The sequence below is a fragment of the Micromys minutus genome (genome assembly GCF_963924665.1).
Source record: "Micromys minutus genome assembly, chromosome: 11".
NCBI lineage: Eukaryota > Metazoa > Chordata > Mammalia > Rodentia > Muridae > Micromys > Micromys minutus.
In genome coordinates, this window is record NC_137980.1 from 51,172,686 (window position 1) to 51,194,825 (window position 22,140).

The window sequence follows — 22,140 nt, forward strand, 5'->3', positions numbered from 1 at the left end:
TTGTCCTACTGGAATAGCTTCGCAGATCCAAACTTCCTCCCCCTCCCTCAAGCCTCCTGCAGCTGCACATTCAAGTACTTCCCCAAAGGAAGAAAGGTCAGAGGAGTCATTATCCCCTAAGCATTTCAAACTCCAGCTGTGGAGAAAAGAATCAGGGGCAAGGCCGAAAAGAACCATACAAAGGAGGGGAGAGAGGACCTATTGAGGTAGGCTTCTAAGAGACAAGATATCCTAGGTGCAGGCTTGTTTGTTTAGGGTTTTTGGTTTTTTTTTTTTTTTTTTTTTTTAGATGTTTGGTTTTTGAGGCAAGGTTTCCCTATGTAGCCCTGGTTAACCAGGAATTCAGAAGTCACACAGATTCCACCTGCCTGTCTCCCAAGTGCTGAGATCAAAATTGTGCTCCACCACACCTGGCTTCAACAGTTTTTCAAGCTGAGGATCAACCCCAGCCCTCCACACAAGCTAGGCCAAGTACTCCATCATTGAGCTGCATCTTTCAGCCCAAAACACTTCTTTTCTTGACCAAGAGAACTAATGGAAGTGTATGGTCTAGAAAACATATATTACTGAAGCCCTCACCCAGAAAACAGGAGGAGTTAAAAGGAGTCAGTCAGCAGCAGTGAGTGGGCCTTTAATCTCAGCACTCAGAAGGCAGAGGAAGCCAGATCTGAGTTTGAGGCCAGTCTGGTATACAGAGCTAGTTCCAGGACAGCCTGGGTGCCAGGGCTACACACAGAAACCCTGACTCAAAAATAAGTAAAAATGTAAAAAAGGGAAAAGGAAAAGGAGGGAAGGAGGATGTGTGGGAAGGAGCAGAACCTAAGAGCCTTAGAACCAACTAAGCTGACTGTTTGTTTGAGATGTATCCCTAGGTAGCCTAGAACTCATTCTGGTGACCTCAAATTTGCAACAATCCTCCTGCTGCAATTGCTGGGATCAGACCCACAAAAACCAGGAAGGGCTTCACCAGAAACTTACAAAGTAAAGCACCAGAGGATTAAGATTTCCAAGAATAACCAAAAATTTCTAGGGGATTCCTTCACATTTTGACTTCAGAACAAATCAGGAATCCTAGTCTTGTGGCTACCTCCAAGGAAGAGGATAACTAGAAAAATTTCTGGACAGACCATGAACCAAAAGAGAATTTCTGTGTGCAGAAAAATAAGCTATATATAAAAAGTCATGTGAACCAGGCATGGAAGTTCCTGCCTGTGTCCTAGCACTTGTAAGGCAGAGGCAGGAGGGTTCAAAGCCAACCTGAGCTACCTAATTAGTTCCAGGATAACCTGAACTACCTAGTGAGACAGTACCTCACAGCAAATGAGAGCCATGTGCAGGAAAGGGTATCTTATCAGGGAAGAAAGGCTCAGGGTGGAAGTAACTATAAAAACTGCCCTGGGGGAAAAAAGAAGAGACTACAGACAGAAAGTGTTTTGCAGATATACACCCAACAGAGGAAGGAAGCCAAAAGGGTACACTACAGAGCCTGGGAAGGCACATTAGAATGTGGTTCCAAAGAGGGAAGGAAACCGGAAGACTTGAACTATCCTGAAAAGCTAGGGAAATAAGGAAGACACAGACAGACAGACAGAAAGGGGGGGAGGGAAAAATAGGAAAGAGCACCTGTAATCTCAGCACTCGAGGCACAAAGGCAGGAGGATCATACTCAACCGGGACTGCATAGAAACACCCAGCAAGAACTGGTCTCAAAAACGACTAGCTAGCTAGATGGCTCAGCACTTGCAGCCAAGAATGACCATCTGATCATTCTTGATCCCCAAGACCCACAAAGTGGAAGCAGAGGAATAACTCCCTGCAACTTGTCCTGTAATCACCACATGCAAATTATAGCACACGACAAATAAATACGCTTGTTCAACTAGAAGAAAAAAAAAAAAAAAAGGAAGCTGTGGGAAAGTGGGTGGGTGGGGGATGCTCATGATTGACCACACCTAGGAATGAAAGGATTCAGGACAAAGGTGTGCCCAGAAGGTGGTATGTCTCCTGCAAAAGAGGTGCATCTCAACCTTAAAGGGACACAAAGCAAAAATACTCAGGAAAACAAGTCTTTCCCGCCCCCAGACACAAATTAGCTTGGAGAACACATGAAGAAGTGCAGCCCCCAGGACAGACTTAAGGACAAGTCAGTGAGTCCCCTTATAGATGAAAACTGAGAACTATGTGCCATAAGCACCAGGATTTGGAAAACTCGAAAGGAATTGAGCATTCCAATCTGAAGGACTAAGAAAACAAAACTGACCCCAAATTCACTAACTTCTGAAAACATACCAGATCTGAGGCCTGGAAAGAAGAATTACTCCTCGGAAGTGTGGGATGTAATAAAGTATTGTATAACTTTGGTTAGTGACTTGACTTCTGAGCAACCTATCAACGGACTGAACCCCAAACCGAAAAGGGAGAACTGTTAATTAGGTTTGAATATGGAAGTGTTCCCTCAGTATGGAGGAGCAAAGAGTACGACTTCAGTTCGTTTTTAGGAACGGTTAGAAATTCAGAGAAAATCCCAAGACTAGAGCTTAAGGAAGGGGAAGGACGCCCAGATTTTCCAACTACAGAGAAAGGGGACACTCCCATATACAGGGTCTTGAGGAAAGGGTGTGCTTCCCAAAGCAGGGCAAGGAAGGCACTACACGAAATCCAATTCCTGCGGCAGAGGCAGCAACGTAGGCCTCCCCCAATCTCGCGGGCTAAGCAGAGGGTGCAGCTTCGACACCCCTCCCCACCCCCACTGCCCCGTTCCGCGCCCCGGGCCCGCACCTCGCGGCCCAGCCCCCTCGGGCCGCGCTGATTGGCCTGGGCGGCCGTCATTCCCGCGGGTAGCCGCAGTGATTGGGCGGCGCTCGCACGCCCGCCACGCTCTCAGCAGCGGTCCCCGGGCCTCCCTCCGGGGCTGGGTGATCCGGGGGCCGGTCGGGGAACAGGACTGAGCAAGGGTCCCACAGCTGCCGGGGCGTCCGTTCCCGGTCCCGCCCGCACAGCGCGCGCGCGGCACGGGGCCTGCCCCGGATACGGCCCCAACCAGCTGGCTTCGCGTCGCCGCGCCTCGCCACGAGCTCACCTCACGGCCCCGCTCCTGCTGCGCCGCTCCAGACCAACCGACAGAAGGACTGTGCGCGCTGCGCACCACGTGACCCCGGGGACGCGCCCAGCGTATCCCCCGCCCCCCACACACACGCACCATCTCCACCACCGAATGACGCAGCCGCCCCACAGCCCCGCCCCGGGCCCCGCCCCACCCGGTCACCAGGACGACAGCGCGAGCAGGCCACGCCCATCTCTCCCTGAAGCGGGAACACCAAGTCGGCACACACCCGTGACCATTGAGGTCACCAAGAGGCAGGGGCCTGTATACTGCTCATCTACATTCTTAATTCTTTTTCTAAATGCGTCTGGAAGTCACCCACTTCCTTCTACCTCCTCTGTCACCACTCTGCACGAAGATCGTAGTCTTTACAGCTCATTACTTTCCCTCTTCCAATCCGCTCTTAACACGCAAGGGCTTCTCAAAACGACTTGTTCCCTTCTCCAGATGAAGAGCTAACTCTTAAAGATCGATTGTCACCAGGCTTTCTGATTCTCACACATTCAGCCCGCCCAATGTGCTCTGCCTCTTTCAACTCCTCATCTGAACCTTCTCACCTCTACCTTTGCTCTCATTCCTAGAAAAGGATTCCAAAGAGGGTTGAGAAGAAAGAGCTGTATTTTGTCTCAGGGGACCAAGATCTAAGATGAAGCCACAACAAAGAGGTTTTCCCAGTGGATCTCAGCAAGTGCCAATGAGAGGTGGTAAAATTGCTATTTACTGAGGCGATCATGACACTGGAAGCAACCAAACTTTCGCTTCTTAAATTATAAGTCTAATCACATCATGTCCCTACACTACTTAACTCATCAATCAATCCGTCCATTTGCATCCTATTCCTATGCCTTTGCTCATCTTATCACACTTTCTGCCTTTTTTCTTGTTTTTTTTTTTTTCTTTTTTCTTTTTTTGAAACAGTCTTAATATGTAGCCTTGTCTAGTCTGGAACTCAATAAGTAGAAAAGGTTAGCCTTGACCTCACAGTGATCTACACTTCTGCCCCTGACATATTGAGAATAAAGTTACTATCCACACAAAAAGCATAGCTCTCCAATCAAAAGGATTAAGAGAGAGTTCCTGGAACCAAAGTGTAAATTTTGGTTTTACCCTGGAAAAATACAGATTTAAATTACCCTTCATGGAAGTAGTTTCATAGAGTCTTATAAGAAACAAAACAAAGCTATAAATCAAGGTATTTTTAAAAATGTGTTAGAAGGGCTGGAGAGATGGCTCAGTTGTTATGAGCACTTACTGCACTTCTAGAGGTTCTGAGTTCAAATCCCAGCAACCACATGGTGGCTCACAACCATCTGTAATGGGATCTGATGCCCTCTACTGGTGTGTCTGAGTACAGCTACACTGTACTTATATATAATAAATAAATCTTTCACAAAAAAAAAGTTAGAAGAGGCCAGGTGTGGGCCCCTTTAATTCCATACATAGTAAATTCTAGGACAGCTAGGGCTATGTAGAGAAAGAGAAACCCTCTCTCAAAAGAGTCAAAACAAGGGCTGAAGAGATGACTCAGCAGTTAAAAGTACGCACTGCTCTTCCAGAGGCCTGAGTTCAAATCCCAGAAACCAAAGAGTGGCTCACAACCATCTGTAATAAGATCTCTGTAATAAGATCTGATGCCCTCTTCTGGTGTGTTTAAATAAAGTTTTTCTTATCTAAAAAAGAAAAAGAGTCAGAACAAAAGCACAAAACAAAACAACATATTAGTAGAAACATTAAGTAGTTAAAGTAATGGAGTAATCTCAGCTGGAGGGCTCAGCTGCTGTGAGATCACATTCTTAGCCTTCCATAGGGCTTCTTTAACTAACTACACAGTTCAAGGTTTCTCTTTTATCAGGATCCTAGATCTGACACACAGATGGACTCTTTAGAAACCAGCTCTGAGATTTGCAACATTCCAAACTCTCCACAACTACCATTTTCAGCAGGCTGACTACAGAAGCCTACTTGGTTTTGTTATCAGGAATTCTTCACAGCATGATTCACAGGACACCACCCTGGCCCCTTTCTTTTTTAAAGGAGGTCTCTGGAGCACTGGCTGTCCCTTGGCCTTCTAATTGTTGAACTTGCAATCATGAGCAACGATGCCCTGCTCTTTTCTGTCAGTTTTTCTTTTCTGAATTGTCTATAATTGGCTGGGTGTGGAGACACGGGCCTTTAAAAAAGTACTCTGGACGTAGAGGCAGACATTATTTCTATGAGTTCCAGGCCAGCCTGTTCCATAAAGTGAGTTCCAGTCCAGCCAGAGCTACATAGAGAAACCCTGTCTTATTTTATTTATTTATTTATTTATTTATTTATTTATTTATTTACTTTAAGGTCATGTGTATGTGTGTATGCACACAAGCATATGTGGAAGTCAGAATACAAGTTCTCTCCTTCTGGATGCTCGGGTCCTTCTGTATTTATTTATTTACTTAGGTTTGTCAGAACAAGGTTTCTCTGTGTAGTTCTGGCAATCCTAGAACTCAGAGATCCACCTGCCTCTGCTCCCATGTGCTGGGATTAAAAAAATGTGTGTCACCATGCCCAGTTAAAGAAGATACTCCAGTTATTCACTGGTATTTTTGTTTACTTATGTTGTTTGCATGTTTACGGGTATTCTACCTTTATAGATGTTTGCTTACTACATACATGGTGTCTACAAAGCCAGAATTGGGCCCCGAGCCCCTTGGGAATGGAGTTACAAATGTTTGTGAGCTGCTATGTGGGTGCTGGAGATAGAACCCAGAACATAACCTCTGAGCCATCTCACAGCCCCTGCTCTGTCATTTTCTATGGTTCTGTTTTACCTCTATGCTTTTGAAGAGACCATTGCTTTAATGTTTACATTTGTATATTTGTGTCTCCTTATGGGTTTCAGGCACATGCAACCATGCTTTCCTAGTTGTTACTTTTTTTTTTTTTTTTTAATAAGGCTGACATTTTTTTCCTTTGTTCATTATTCAAGATAGAATTTCTCGGGCTGGAGAGATGGCTCAGTGGTTAAGAACACTGACTGCTCTTCCAGAGGTCCTGAGTTCAAATCCCAGCAACCACATGGTGGCTTACAACCATATGTAATGAGATCTGATGCCCTCTTCTGGTGTGTCTGACAGCTACAGTGTACTTACATATAATAAATAAAACTTAAAAAAAAAAATAGGATTTCTCTGTGTAGCCTTGGCTGTCCTGGTGTCCTGGAACTCACTCTGTAGAGCAGGCTGGCCTCAAACTCAGAAATCTACCTGCCTTTGCCTCTCAGATACTGGGATTTAAGGCATAGGACACCACTGCCCAGCATAGGTGGCATTTTTTTTTAAAGGGGAGGGGATTATAAGGCTGATCTCATGCTACCAGTCTCAGTTTCAAATCCCAGTAAGATTCTCCTTGTCCACGTTATCCATAAGTGCTCCACTAGTCTACAGGAATTTAGTATCAAATTTGACATAAAGGGACATTTGGATGAGGAACGTGGATGGATTTGTAGCTCTTAGCAATACAAATATCTATATTGGTTGTGTTGGGATTCTATAAACCCCAACCCTCAGTTACCTGGCAACAGCCAGGTATGCTCTGCCCCAATTACCTGACACTATAAAATGAGCTGCTTGCCCCCTCCTCTTTCTCTTAGACTCTCTTACTCTCTCCTGCCCCCCCCCCCCCGCCTTGCCCCACCTCTCCTCATTCTTTTCCTCCCTCTCTCTCCAAATGCTCATGGCTGGCCTTTGCTCCTCTAATTCTCTACTTCTCTATTTCTCTCTTCTCTCTCTCTGCCTCTACTACCCTCTTAACTTCCCCCATGACCTGAATAAACCCTATTCTGTATTATACCGTCATGTGGCTGGTCCCTGAGAGGGAAGGGATTCCCAACATGGCCCCCCAGAGGCATTGCCTTTGCCCCCAGGCCTCGCCACACCTCCATGGTCCATATCCTCCCCACACACACACTCTCTTCATCTTTTTCCTAACATTGGTGCTGAAAACTGGCAAGTCATCTTTTTCCTTTTTATATATACATCACTGGTGCCCCGTGTGAAAAAAAATTAGATTTCCTCACAACTGAACATATCTTTTTCCTTTCTCTCGCTCTTTTTTTAAAAGATTTATTTATTACATATAAATACACTGTAGCTGTCCTCAGACACACCAGAAGAGGACATCGGATCTCATTACATATGGTTGTGAGCCACCATGTGGTTGCTGGGATTTGAACTCAGAACCTCTGGGAGAGCAGTCAGTGCTCTTAAATACTGAGCCATCTCTCCAGCCCCGGCAAAATTATATATAACAAATAAATAAACCTAAACAAACAATGGCTGGGTTTGTGTGTCAACTTAACACAAACTAGAGTCGTCAAAGAGGAAGGAGCCTCATTTTGAGGAAATGCCTCCATGAGATCCAGCTGTAAAGCATTTACTCAGCTAGTGATCAAGGGGGGAGGGCTCAGCCCATTGTGGGTGGAGCCATCCCTGGGCTGCTGGTCCTGGGTTCTATAAGGAAGCAGGCTGAGCAAGCCATGATAAGCAAGCCAGTAAGCAGCATTCCTTTGTGGCTTCTTACTGGCTCCAGGTCCCAGCCCTGCTTGAATTCCTGTTCTGGCTTTCTGTAGATGGAATGAGATATGGAAGTGGAATCCAAATAAACCCTTTCCTTCCCAACTTTCGCGAAGGGCATGGTGTTTCATCACAGCAACAGAAACCTTAAGACAAAGAACATGTATCCTGAAAAGCCTGGTGAGCCTCAAAACAAGGAAAGGAAAAGGAGGGTCTGACTCCACAGAGTCCACCCTGCCTTCCATGGAACACCAGGACACATATGCATATAAACAAAAAAGTTAACATCGTTTATTATATATGAGTATACTGTAGCTGTCTTCAGACACTAAAGACAGTTATGAGCCACCATGTGGTTGCTGGAAATTGAACTCAGGGCCTCTGGAAGAGCAGTCAGTGCTCTTAGCCACTGAGCCATCTCTCCAGCCCTTAAAATCTTTCAAAGCAGACCTGGAAATATAGCTCAGTGGTAGAGCCCAGTTCTGGCATACAGGAGAACCTGGACTCAAGCCCTACTACCTAAAGTTAAAAAAAAAGTCCCAAGGGAAATTGTTTATAACCTTTGACAAGATCAAGCTACACGGAGCAGAAATGGTCCACGGAGATCTAATTCTAAGAAAAGAAATCCAAGACCTCAATGGCTGTAGTAAGAACATCCAAGCTTTGAAGAAAGTGGGTTTTTTCCTACTGTCTGACCTTAGAGTGCAGTTACATGTTTCTAAGCTGTGCAGGTTTCAGGCTGGAAGGCTTCTGGGAGAGCAGAAAAACCTACCAACCTATTCTCCCACCTGACCTGGGGGCAATACTGTTCGGTTCGACTGATTGAAAGCTTCACTTGTTTTACCTACGCCTACGGCTTCTCTGAGCTAAGTCCCTGTGGAAACTTAGCCAAATACGTCAAAGCTAAAATGTGAAGAAGGTGAATTGTAGATTAAGTGATTTGTCATGGCTTTGAATATAAGTTCTGAATCTACACTGTCAGTTTTGATAGAATCTACAGCAGATGCCAGACTAGTGACACACCTTTTAATCCTAGCAAGTAGGAAGGCAGCCTGGACTACACAGTGAGTTCCAAGACGGCCAGGGCTACACAGAGAAACCCTGTCTTGAAAAAGAGAAAAGAAAACAAAGAGAACTTGTAGCAAAACCAAACCCTAACACTTACCCTGAGATTTTATGGTTGTTGTTTTATTTAGCGTTGATTTTGTTTTTTATTCTTTTGTTTTGTTTTGTCCATCCTGTTTTCAGACTGGTTTTCCTGGCTGACCTGGAACTCACTATGTGTAGCCAGGCTGGTGTGGAACTCACAGAGACCCATCTCCCTCCCTCCAGAGTGCTGGAATTAAAGATACACATGAATGGTTATAAATGGGTTTTGTTGTTTTAGATTATTTTATTTTGTGTGTATGAGTATTTTGCCTTTCTGTATGAATGGACACCGTGTGTCAGCAGAAGGTGTTAGAACCCTTGGAACTGAGATGGTTGTAAAATGCCATGGGGATGCTAGAATCCAACTGGATCTTTTGCAAGAACAAGTACTCTTAACCACTGAGTGATCTGTCCAGGCCCTGAATAGAGAAATTATGTCTTGCTCTGAAATAAGATCTTACTGTATGTAGTCTAGGCTATGCTTGAACTCCGAATTAGTCTGGTCTCTCTAGCTTACAGAGATCTGCCTGCCTGTGTCCCCTCAGTGCTGGATTAAGGGTATACACCACCATGTCCTGTTAATGAGGTTTTTGATAACATATTGCAGAGTCACCTGAGCAAAGTCTATCTTCCTAGTGCTTTGCTTATAGAAAGACAGCAAGTAAATCTCTTACAAAATCCCAACCTAATATGGACAGCCTATTGTGCAGACTCTTGGATTTGTATATGCTGAGGTTTCATTTAGGGTACACTCAAATACTTTTCCGCTTTCAGACAGTATTGTAGGAGACCCTTTGACCTTAGGACAACCCCAGACCTTAGCACAACTTATTCCATGATGGCAGTACATTCAGGCCATAAAACTCAGCACACACACAGCACCACCAGCCAAAACTGAAACAAATACCTCATTCATCAAGGTCTGTAATTTTAGAAAAGAATCTAAATGTTTTAACCTTGCTTTTTCGATTCTGTAGTTTTGGCTGTTCTTGTCAAGTAGAGTATGTCAACCCAGGAGATAGTTTTTGTGCTTAAAATCTCTCCTGAAGAAAGTGTCCAGGCTAAAGTAGGCTCCTGAATACCCTGTGTAGTTGCTGGCTGGCTAATCTTTATTAGACTTTCTTTTTTTTTTTTTAAGATTTATTATTTTTATTTATATGAGTACACTGTCGCTGTCTTCAGACACACCAGAAGAGGGCATCAGATCCCATTACAGATGGTTGTAAGTCACCATGTGGTTGCTGGGAATTGAACTCAGACCTCTGGAAGAGTAGTCAGTGCTCTTAATCACTGAGACATCTCTCCAGCCCCTAATAAGGACTTTCTTGTTTGGTTTGGTTTAGTTTTGGTTTTCTGAGATGGAGTTTCTCTGTATAGACTTGGCTGTCCTGGAACTCACTAAGTATACCAAGTGGACTTCAACTCAGAGATCCACAGGCCTCTGCTTCCCAAGTCTTGGGATTAAAGATGCTCCAACCACCACCCAGCTAATAAAGACTTAAACCTAATTAAGTGTGTCCTACTCACTAATCTTCTCTGGTGGATACCCTACAACACTATGTTTCTCAGTAACATGGACACGGTATGCCTATACAGCAAAATAGCTGGATGGTGGTGTGTTGACAGTGTGCATCAGAGGCAGCATATGACTTTAATCCTAGCCCTGGAGAGGCAGAGACAAGCAGATCTCTTCCATGAGGTTGAGGTTAGCCTGGTTTTAGTTCCAGGGCAGCCAAGGCTACACAGAGAAACCCTGTCTCCAAAAGCAAAAACAAAACCAAAAAAGTTAAAAATAAGTTATTTTATGAATATGGATGTTTTGCCTGCATGTACATCCATACACCACATGTATGCCTGGTGCTGACCGAGGCCATTAGACCCCCTGAAACTAGAGTTACAAATGGTTGTCAGCTGCCATGTGGGCTCTCGGGATTGAAACCGGTCGTCTGGAAGAACAACCAGTTCTCTTAAACACTGAGCCATCTCTCCTGTCACATTGTCTTTTTGCCTGCATGTGTGTATGTGCACCATTGAGTGACTGGTGCCTGTGGAGACCGGAAGCAGGTGCAGGGGTCCCTAGAACTGGACAAACAGAGGAGTGTGGGCAACTATGTGGTGCTGGAATCTGAAGCCTGGTCCTTTGCAAGAGCAAAAAGTGCTCTTTCTTTTTTTATGGTGAAAACAAGGTGTATATTTAGAATTATCCATCTGGACGCAGTTAAGATGATCCCAATCTTGTTGGCAGCATCAAGAGCTTCGTAGTCAGGTGCCAAGGGAACATTTGCCTTCTTCTGTCTGTCAGGCCTTATCAATGTCATAGAGTTTCTTCACGGCCTGTTTGATCTGGTGCTTGCTGGCCTGGACATCCAGAATGAACACAGGAGTGTAGTTGTCCTCTATTTTTGTCATGGCTGACTTGGTGGTTAGTGGGAACTTGATGATAGCACAGTAGTCAAGCTACTGGGTACACTTTTCCAGGATATTGTGGCTGCCTCCAGAGCCAAAGGGTCTCGGGCTGCTGGAAGTGGGTGACCTTCGGATCTTCTTTTTGTGGCTGTGGTCACCTTTTAGCACTGCCTTCTTAGTTTTCATGGTCTTTGCTTTGGCTTCGGCTTTGGGAGGGGAAGGAGCTTCCTTCTTCCCTTTCGGCGCCATCTTGGAGAAAGGCACAAAAAATGTTCTTAACCACTGGGCTATCATTTGTCCAGCCTGTTTTGGTTGTTTTGGGGCAAGGTCTCATGTACCCCAGGTTGACCCTGAACTACATATATACATTTAGGTGAAGAGCCTATACAGTCATGGGCCACTTGATACAACCTGACCTGTTTCCTTCTACTTTCTGTCGTTTTAGTTTGGTTTTTTATTTTTATTTCTTTAGATCTATTTATTTATTATATGTAAGTACACTGTAGCTGTGTTCAGACACACCAGAAGAGTATATCAGATCACCCCCTATAGATGGTTGTAAGCCACCATGTGGTTGCTAGGAATTGAACTCAGGACCTCTGGAAGAGCAACCAGTGCTCTTAACCACCGAGCCATCTCTCTAGCCCTAGTTTATGGGTTTTTTTAATTAATTAATTGTCTGTAGTTGTCTTCAGACACACCAGAAGAGGGCATCAGATCTCATTACATATGGTTGTGAGCCACCATGTGGTTGCTGGGATTTGAACTCAGGACCTCTGGAAGAGCAACCAGTGCTCTTAACCACCGAGCCATCTCTCTAGCCCTAGTTTATGGGTTTTTTTAATTAATTAATTGTCTGTAGTTGTCTTCAGACACACCAGAAGAGGGCATCAGATCTCATTACATATGGTTGTGAGCCACCATGTGGTTGCTGGGATTTGAACTCAGGACCTCTGGAAGAACAGTTAGTGCTCTTACCTGCTGAGACATCTATCTCTCCAGCCCAGTTCGTGTTTTTTGAAAGGAGAGACCCAGCTGTAAGGCATTTTCTCAACTGATCAACGCGGGAGGGCAGCCCATTGTGATTGGTGCCATCCCTGGGCTGGTAGTCCTGGTTCTATAAGAAAGCAGGCTGAGCAAGTCAGTAAGTACCATCCCTCAATGGCTTCAGCATCAGCTCCTGCTTCCTGACCTGCTTGAGTTCCGGTCCTGACTTCCTTTGGTGATGAACAGCGATGTGGAAGTGTAAGCTGAATAAACCCTTTCCTCCCCAACTTGCTTCTTGGTCATGATGTTTGTGCAGGAATAGAAACCCTGACTAAGACAGTAAATATCCTTAGAGCTACACTTTGATTGTTTTTACTTTGGGGGTAGGCTGGGTGGGGTGAAGATAACACATGGTGGTAATGTTGGTGAGTTCTAGGCCATCCTCAGCTATGTAATGAGACTCAACAAAAGAAAAGTAAGATGGTTCTGTGGGTAGAAGAGCTTGTCTTGAGAGCCTGGTAACCTGAGTTTGAGCCTGAAGCCCTCAGTGGAAGAAGAGAGCAATCTGGAAAATTGTCTCCTGGCTTCTCTATGCAGGCCCTGGCCCAGCAATCACACAACACACACATCATTATCATCACCCCAAAATTAAGAGAGTCTTCTCTGATTTAAAAAAAAAAAGATTGGTGGGGGCTGGAGAGATGGCTCAGTGGTTAAGAACACTGACTGCTCTTCCAGAGGTCCTGAGTTCAAATCCCAGCAACCTTACGGTGGCTCACAACCCTCTGTTATGAGATCTGATGCCCTCTTCTGGTGTGTCTGAAGACAGCTACAGTGTACTAATAAAATAAATATTTTTTAAAAATTAAAAAAAAATAAAGATTTGTTTATATTGATTTAGTGCGTACTGGTGTTTTGCATGTATGTATGCCTTGTTGGTGCTGTGCTAGTAGAGGCCCAAAAGAGTGTCAGATTCCCTTGAATTGGAGTACCAGGTGGCTATTAGCCCCCTGTGGGGATTGGGAATTGAATTCAGGTCCTCTGGAAGAGTACCACGTTCTCCTATCCACTGAGCCATCTCTCCAGCCCGTGCATATTACTACACAAATGGACTTCTGTTTTTCTACTTGATTCTGAGTATAGCATATTTAAGATGTCTATCCAAAGGATAAACAAGCTGGGCTTGGTGACTCAGATTTTAATCCTAGAGCTCAGGAGGCAGTCTGGCCAGCATGCCGGCATTAGCCTGTTCCAGGCCAGGCAGAATTACACAGTGAAATTCTTTATCAGAAAATTAAAAAATAGGGCACTCACCGATACAGAGCACTGGCTGTTCTTCAAAAGGACTCTGGTTCAACTCTCAGCATCCATACAGACGCTCACAACTGTCTGTAACTCTAGTTCCAGGAGATCTGACATCTCCCGGGAAGACATGCATGCAGGCAGAACACCCCGTGCATAAAATAAAAATTATTACAAATCAACTTAAATATAAAAGACTAAACACAAGACACTGAATTAGGAGCCTGGCGTGGTAAGATGATGCTTTAATACCAACATATAGAAGGCAGAGGCAGGCAGATCTCTGAGTTCAAGGCTAGGCTAGCCTGGTCTACAGAGCAAGTTCCAGGATCAGCCAAGGCTATACAGAGAAACTCTGTCTGGAAAAACAAAACAAACAAAAAAGATACTAAGCTAGGAAACTGGTCTTTCTCAAACCTGTCAGGACATTTACAGTAATGTCTGTCCTAAAAACAGGGGGTGGGAGTGAGGTGGGGGGTGAGAAAGCAAAGAATGAAGCTCCTCATCTCTCTCACAGTCATGCAGAACAGAATGCCTTGCATCAGTCCAAGCAGAAGACAGTTCTACTGTCAGTGTGTGAACTCAGCACACTAGAACCACAAACACAGGACTAGAGCTCCCAGAGCTTCAGCACCATCCTGCCTGGTTCCCAGCAACCTCAATCTTGGCTTTGCTCTGTGGTCTTTCCAGGCCAGTTTGATAGAATGTTCCGGAGCTCTTCAGGTCTTCAGGCCTCCCTAAGTGAGAAGGAGGAGAACTTTCCAGAAGGTCGTAACTCCAGCACTTGGCAACATTCTAAGGAGAGAACAAGGAGGAAGAAAACTTTTTGTTCTAGCCACTAAGGGCACAGACTAAGGCCTAAGGTAGGGTGCTGTGTTACAGGCCTGTAATCCCAGCACTAAGGAAGCAGAAACAAGTTGAGTTCTGTTCAAAGCCAGGATGGTCTACGTACAGAGTTCCAGGCCAGCTAGTGCTACTCTAGATCCTGTCTCCAAAAAAACAAAAAAACACCAGTGGGCTGGAGAGACAGCTCGGTGGTGACTTTTTAAAAAGAATTAGTTTTATGTGCATGTATGTCTGTGTGTAAGATCTTATAGTTACAGGGGCTGGAGAGATGGCTCAGTGGTTAAGAGCACTGACTGCTCTTCTAGAGGTCTTGAGTTCGATTCCAAGCAACCACATGGTGGCTCACAACTGTGTCTACAGTGTACTCATATACATAAAATACATCTTTTTTTTTTTTAAAGGAGGAAGACAGAAAGACATACAGATAGGAAGAAAAAAGAAGGGTTTCTCTGTGTAACCCCAGCTGTCCTAGGAGCCACTCTGTAGACCAGGCTAACTCACAGGGCCTGCCTGGGCCTCTCAAGTGCTGGGACTAAAGGGGTATACTACTAAAACATAGTTGTGGTGATCATTTATAATGTTTCTTTTTCTTTTGAGATTTATTCAGTTATTTATTTTAGATTTGTTTATTCAGACACACCAGAAGAGGGCATCAGATCTCATTACAGATAGTTTTGAGGCATCACGTGGTTGCTGGGATTTAAACTTAGGACCTCTGGAAGATCAGCCAGTGCTCTTAACCAATGAGCCATCTCTCCAGCCCCCTTTTGATATTTTCTATATGCTAATTGTTCAGGAATTTTGTGTTCATTCTAGTTCTTCTCTGCTAAATGGTGAATGAATGTTTTATTTTGTTTTCTTTCTTTGTATATTTTTTGAGACAGGCTCTCACTAAGTAGCTCAGGCTATACCTGGAATATGAAGTTTAGACCAGGCTAGCATATGCCTCTGCCTCCCAAGCACCAAGACTAAAGGTATATGGTATACACCATCACCTTTGAACTTCATAAAACAATTTAAGGGACTTTAAGTTGGTGTGTGCCTTGGCCATTGATTTCTCCTCTACTACCACCTTCATTTTTATTTTCTTTGTTTGAGGCAGGGTCTTACCTAGCTCAATAGCCTAGGTTGGTATAAAACTATCAGTCAGGTGACCTTGAGCTCTTGACCCTCCTGCCTCTATTTCCAGAATTCTGGGATACAGGCTTGTACCTTGAAGTATGGTTTTATTAGCTGCTACCATTAAACCTAGAGCTTTGTATAAATTCTATGGACCAGCTATCCTTTAATTCAGAGATCTGCCACCACTTTTCCATTTTTGTTATCTATTTATCTATCTATCTATTTATTTATTCATTCATTCATTTTGAGTGAGGGTTTCTCTGTGTAGACCTAGCTATCCTGGAGCTCCCTCTGTAGATCAGACTGGCTTGAACTTAGAGATCTACCTGCCTTTGTCCTCCAAGTTCTGGATTTAAAGGCGTGTTTCACCAAGCCTGGCCTCATCGTCAACTTTCTTATTACTAATAATTAGTGACTTTATTTTAAATGCATTGGTGTTTTGCTTGCATGTCCGTCTGTGTCTTGAAGGTGTAGGATCCTCTGGAACTAGAGTTGCAGTTGTAAGCCACCACTGGGTGATGAGAATTGAATACTATTCTCTGGAAGAGCAGCCAGTGCTCTTCACTGCTGAGTTCTATCTCCCGTCTAGTCTCAATTTTTAAGCACAAATTGTGTATGCATGTATATATGTACATATTTATACACACATGTGTTTAAGTGTATGTGTTTGGTTTGCATGTAGTCTGTGCAATGCCTGCATACCTCATGGGTGTGGAGGCCAGAAGGCAGGCATCAGTTATGTACTTCCATGTGAGTGCTGGGAATCAAATCTCAGTTCTCTTCTGGAGCAGTTCTGCTCTCACTACTTTCTCTCCAGTCCCCCTTCTGCCTTTTTCATAGCCTTTCCCCGTGTGGCCAGGGCATCCTGTCAGCCAGGGCAGGACTATTAAGGGCATCTGTCGCAATATAAAAAACAGAGAGGGGCATGGTCTCACCTTAGTTAGGCAACACCATGCTTATCCAGGGTGAAGGGGCATCTCAGTCACCCCTTACACTCTGATCAAAAAACCTATAGAGAAGGGTGGGGTATGGCCCCTTATAGGGGCAGAGAAGCTTCCATAGTCCACAAGGGAAGCTGGAAAGACTAATCTTTCAGCAGGAGACTATCATTGCTTTCAGGCAGTGTGCTACATCTGAAAAATCCATATCATCTAATTTTTAAAAAAGATTTATTTATTTATATGAATACACTGTAGCTGTCTTCATACACACCAAAAGAGGGCATCAGATCTCATTACAGATGGTTGTGAGCCACCATGTGGTTACTGGGATTTGAACTCAGGACCTCTGGAAGAGTAGTCAGTGCTCTTAACCACTGAGCCATCTCTCCAGCCCCTAATTTTTTTTTTTTTTTTTTTTTTTTTGAGATAGGGTCTCACTACCTAGTGGTGTCTGGCCTGGAACTCCTCCTATAGACTAGGCTGACCTCAACTTCACAGACATACAGTTACTTCTGTTTTCTAAGTGTTAGAATTATAGAGGAGCTCACCAGGCATGCTAGAAAAGCCACCTTTGAACTGTATTCTCTTGCCATCTCCAGGAAGTTTCTGGTCATTGTTCCTCTTGATCTTCCTGTTCCTGAGGTGCCTTCATATCATACATTCCACAGAGAGTTCACCTGGACAGACATCCCCTGCTAAACCTGGGAATTCATTAGTGAACATTTGCAACCTTGCATAGCATCAAGCTTATCTTTGCTACTAATTAGAATATTTCCCCCTTGAGGAGGAAATGGAATATATGGAGAGTTTAATTGACTTGTCCAAGGTCACACAGTGTTGGAGCACCTACACCAATGTGTGACATTTTGAATCTTTAATGCTCTCAAATTATTAAGTGGCTGATAGGTTTCAAGACTGGTTTGATATTTCATTCATTTTATTTCAAAACCTTTTCTATTATGTGAAAGGGAAAAAAAAATCTTCCAATAATCACTCAGCTTCTCTGCCACAGTACTAACCATTCCCAAATACACAAAAAGCAAGCAAGCAAGCAAGCAAACAAACAAACAAACAAAAAACCCAACAAAAAAAATAAACGAAAGCGGTAAATTTACATGGAGACAGTCAAAATCCTGGGGAAGAGCTAGGGCACCTTTTAAAGTAATAAATAACCCAGATACATAGCCCGACTAAATTCAGAGGTGAGAAAGCTACACACTGCAGTTTCTTCCCACCCCGTTTACCGCCTCCGGTTCTCAAGGGTGTTTCAAAGCTTCACCATCGAGACCGCATCCAAGTGGTGACACTAAAAGACCAGAAAACCGTATTTTTTATTCGTATTACCCTGTGTACAGCTCATTCTCGTCTGCATGCGTTTTCACCATCGGTGAATCTGGACATGAATGTCTTACCCTACAGCCATATGTACTATAATAGATTGCCTTATGGCGACCTTGACAGCCATCTGTGTAGGAGGGCGGGTGTCAGGGGTGGGGGGCGGTCGGCTGTGAGAGGGGAAACCTTCACATCCAGCTAGATGACACGAGCCAGGATGACAGCAAAGATGCACTCAGCAAGGCATTCTTCCAAAGATTGACAGCCAGTGCACCAACTGTCTTTGCCCAGGAGACGGCATAGCCTCGCGAGATTTGGGTGCATATGTGGAGGGGGAGTCCGAGAACCCTTTCCGAATTGGGGGAAGGGAGAATAGGACCATCTGTGGCGCAATCATTGCACGAGATTGGGCCACAGTCGCCGGAGCCGGAGTAAGATCTCGCGATATTTCGTGCTTTCAAGGCTGGAACACCGGGCAGTTTCTCGCGAGAGCCCGTGCTGAGGCTCCGGGAGACCCCGAGTGTTTGTGTGTGTGTATGTGTTGGTGAATGTGAGTACGGAGGAGCAGCGGCCGCCATTTCAGGAAGCTAGCCGACGTTGTCGCAGGGGTGGATCCTGAGCTGCCTAAGCCGCTGCCCTGCTCTCCGTCGCGGGCTCCTTTAATCCCATTGTTTCTTTTAGATTCGCTTGGGCCTAGACGCCCTCGGGGCCCGATATTCGGGTTGGGCGGTACCGCGGCCTGGGCCTAGTGGCTTAACAGTAGCAACAGCAGCGGCGGCGGCGGCAGCCGACTTCCCGAGTCGAGCACAGGCGCGTGAAAACCCGCACAGGTACGGGGCGTCGCAGACTGCTAGGGGTTGTCAGCCTTGCTTAGGTTGTGAGATCCGAAAAGCCGAGGCTTTTAGCGGCTTTTATCAGTGCGCAGAGGGGGAGGGGGCCTTTTCGGGAAGGTCGGTCGCTTCTCGCTGACTGTGCCCTTCAATTTTGGCAAAGGCATTGTGGAGATTTTGGTAGTGGCAAGAACCTCCGTAGGGTTCTCCGGCAGATAAAGATGTGTCCTTTCGAGGCCGGGGCTGGTCGCGACCTCCCAACATGGCGCCTGTCGAACACTATCTTGGTACACAACCCCTCCCAGCAGAGGGAGTTTCCCTCTGCCGCTAAAATGGCAGCGCGGGTTTTGTGCGAAAGGAAGCGTTGTTTAATACTCTAAGGTTCGGTTTTAGGGGATCGTAGGCAGGTTTTGGAAATCAGACATTGAATTCTACTCCAAGGTTACGTGAAAGAAACGTTACACGTTTACGTACTAAAATCAAGCTTGTATAAGGTACATCACACAATTTTACTCATTGTAGTGCTTTTAAATGATTCTTTTTCTCAAACTTTGAGTATTGTAGTTTAAGAAGACTTCTTAAAAGCGTAATTGTAGGTGGCTTACTTACAGGATTGTCTTGTTCTTCTCCAGGCGAGTAGAGAAAATGGCAGACGATATTGATATTGAAGCAATGCTTGAGGCCCCTTACAAGAAGGTGAGAAAACATGCTAGTGAGCTTTAATATATTTCTTAATTTAGCATTATTCACGAAACTACTGCTGAAATGTAAACTAACCTTCCCGGAGCCCTCTTGATTATCTTATCAGAGATGCATTACGTGTAACTTACAAAAGTAAATATATGCTATTGATGTAATAATATTGTGCAGTAGTTTCACTTCAGCGTGATGAATAAATGCCCATCTATCTCTCTTTGTAGACTTGCCTAACGATATCTCACCTCTACTCCCATGAATTCACCTTTGATTCCAGTGTGAACTGTCAATCATAAGGTAGTAATTGAGTGACTTATCGCTGTACCGTGGTCCCCTAGGTAAAATGACTCAACTAAGAATTACCAGCTCCAGTTTGGTATAGCAAAAAGGTGAATGTAGTGGTTTGGGAAAATTGCAGGGGTCCAAGAATAATAAATTATAACCAGTCTCTGGCAAGTAAATCTTAAGAGTCTTGAAAGAAGAAATGGGTGAGATTTAAAATTTATTTTATATAAATAGATATAAGGCTGGTGATAGTAAACCTTAAAACAGGCAGGTATTGATCTGCTTTTCAGTTAATAATTACTAAGATTCTTGGATCCCTGAATAGAAATTAGCAAAAAACAAAAACAAAACAAGAAAAAAGAAGAAAGAAAAGGAGAAAAAAGGAAAGGCAAGAGACAGTATCACAGCTTAGAGTCACTTGATGACTGTTTTACTGTTCTCCATAGTATTTTGTTTTTAATTAGGCCCTGCCATAGTTTTTCACACTAAAAACTAGAAAGGAAATATTTTGGCTAGTAATACAATATGACCCATTTCAGTATCACAGTAAAAGTAAGCACTCGTCATTCGTTGACCAGTTGGTGGTGAAGATAGCATTGTGCATGCGTTATCACTGGTGTCACAGATCTTAAGATTGTCATTTAGATAACCTACTATTGGTGATGTGTTCAAACTGTGAAATAAACATTGCGCTTAAACTGTTTAAAAATAATACATTTGTCTTGGAGTGTAGCACGACCATGTGGTGCCTTTTGGATGAATTCTGATAGCTTTAAATAGTGTAATTTTGTAATGCTAGACTCTTGAAGCCATATTTTTTGTTTTAATGTTTCTTGTCTTAGTTTAACTTGGATATAATTCCATGTAAACAGGTATGGAAGTAGAAAATGTTTAGGCTGGACTGGTGGATTATTAATTAACTTTTCTTGGGTTCTTGGGAGTCAACATTACTAAAGCAGTGTGAATCCCTGTTTGCTTCAGGGCGAGATGTGTGACAGAGGTGGCATCAAGCTCTTACAGTCCCAACCCTCCAGCGGAAATGGGCGAAGATCTCAGGAATGGCATCGGTCACAGGAAATCGATAGTGGCTGGCTGCTAGCATGGCCACTGGGGCTTAGGCAGAAATAGAGCCATGGTACCGACCAAAGGGACAATAGCACATGGAATAAAACTCAAACTGACTTCATGTTTCATAGAAATCTTTAACCACTTCAACATTGTAATTCTGGACGACTTATTTAATATCTAAACAATATAAGAAAGTAAAGTATAACATGTTAAATGTGGAAAGATTTTAATTTTTGTTTCTTGATGACTTAATTATTAGCAACAAAGTGGTTAAACGCATACCATCTAAATTTTTTTATAGCCTTCCATGTTAAACTAAATAAGTAATTAGTTTTTAAATTGTCTTGTATTTTCTTATTCCTATTCCCTTTACCCTTTGACAACTTGAAATGTTACCACTTCGTCCTCATGATGTTCTTCTATCAACCTTGCTTAGGATGAGAACAAGTTGAACAGTGCTAACGGACATGAAGAACGTAGCAAAAAGTAAGTTTGACTAAGGAACCGGGGGGGGGGGAACTAACCTTCTTGTGGCTAAAGCATCAAAACTATGGTTTTCTACAGCTCTTAGAAAATCCTTCAGGTCTTTATGGTCTATAAAACTGCAGGATATGGTTTCAGAGACCTTCTGGACACTTTGCCCTTTAATATTCCATCATTCTCTTGAGTGCTATGTTTTAAATTTGGTAACTTTGGCTTAATTTTTGGAGATGTGAGAAGAAGAATCATTGAATTAGAAGGCATTATAGAAAAAAAATAGTACCAAGCCCATGGAAAGTACTGCTTACCTTCTTTTACTAAAGGAACCAGCTATAAGTTGTTTTTGTTTCTTGCTGTTTAAAGGCCTTTTTGATAGTAACAAAAGCATACTTGATAGGTTTTGATGGATTTTTTCCCCTTTCTTGGGCCTTTTTTATCTCTAGTGTATCCAGGGAGACCATTAAATATGTAATATATTTGAGATAGATGACCCAGTTGAAATAAGAACTTCATGCTACGGACTCAGTGCAGAATTCATATATTAACAGTTTAAACAGGATCCAATTTACAAGGTTAGAGCCTATTGGCTATTGTGAAATTACTATTTGTCTCCAAGATTAGTAATTCTTCACATGATAATGGTCTTGTGCATCAAGATGTTTTAGCCTGTGTTTATAATGCCATACTAAAACATTTTGTCATATCATGACCACATAATAGTTACAAAAAAGTGATAAAATAGCCTCTTATTTTTGATTTTTTTTTTTTTTTTTTTTTTTTTTTTTTTTGGCTCTTTTCCTCCTAAGAGCTCAAAATGCTTCATAATAACTTCCTCAGTCATCCTCACAACAACTTTGTTAGGTAGGTTGATAATATCATGAAATAGGTGAGAAAATTGTTTGATGTGGGTTACTTAGGTTTTGCTAAGCCAAGGTTTTATGATTTTAGTGTAGTAAGGAAATAACTTTAAAATGTGGGTTGGGTGTTATGGTTCAGGCTTATAATCTCTTACTTAAGATGAGGAAAGGTGATCATGAATT

General features: G+C 43.5%; 2 protein-coding genes and 1 long non-coding RNA gene across 6 annotated transcripts in view; 1 reads left to right on the forward strand and 2 right to left on the reverse strand.

The window, feature by feature from the left end:
- The window catches only part of PHF20 (PHD finger protein 20), an 88,377-nt gene extending 85,260 nt beyond the window's left edge, over positions 1-3,117 (reverse strand). Inside the window, exon 1 of the mRNA XM_080925015.1 lies at positions 3,080-3,117. The gene's annotated coding sequence lies outside the window, so the exon portion shown is untranslated. The remainder of the gene's footprint in view (positions 1-3,079) is intronic.
- A 10,845-nt stretch (positions 3,118-13,962) lies between these two features.
- On the reverse strand, positions 13,963-17,713 carry LOC308427028. The gene is made up of 3 exons (XR_013975233.1): positions 17,651-17,713; positions 16,955-17,107; positions 13,963-14,292 (listed from the first exon to the last, which is right to left on the reverse strand). It is a non-coding gene; the product is annotated as an uncharacterized lncRNA (long non-coding RNA).
- A 583-nt stretch (positions 17,714-18,296) lies between these two features.
- RBM39 (RNA binding motif protein 39) overlaps positions 18,297-22,140 on the forward strand; it is a 28,245-nt gene continuing 24,401 nt past the window's right edge. For all 4 annotated transcript variants that reach the window (XM_080925228.1, XM_080925230.1, XM_080925229.1 and 1 more), the window contains exons 1-3: positions 18,297-18,571; positions 19,204-19,267; positions 21,057-21,106. In XM_080925228.1, coding sequence (XP_080781354.1) covers positions 19,217-19,267; positions 21,057-21,106 — 101 coding nt within the window. In that variant the 5' untranslated portion in view covers positions 18,297-18,571; positions 19,204-19,216. The remainder of the gene's footprint in view (positions 18,572-19,203; positions 19,268-21,056; positions 21,107-22,140) is intronic.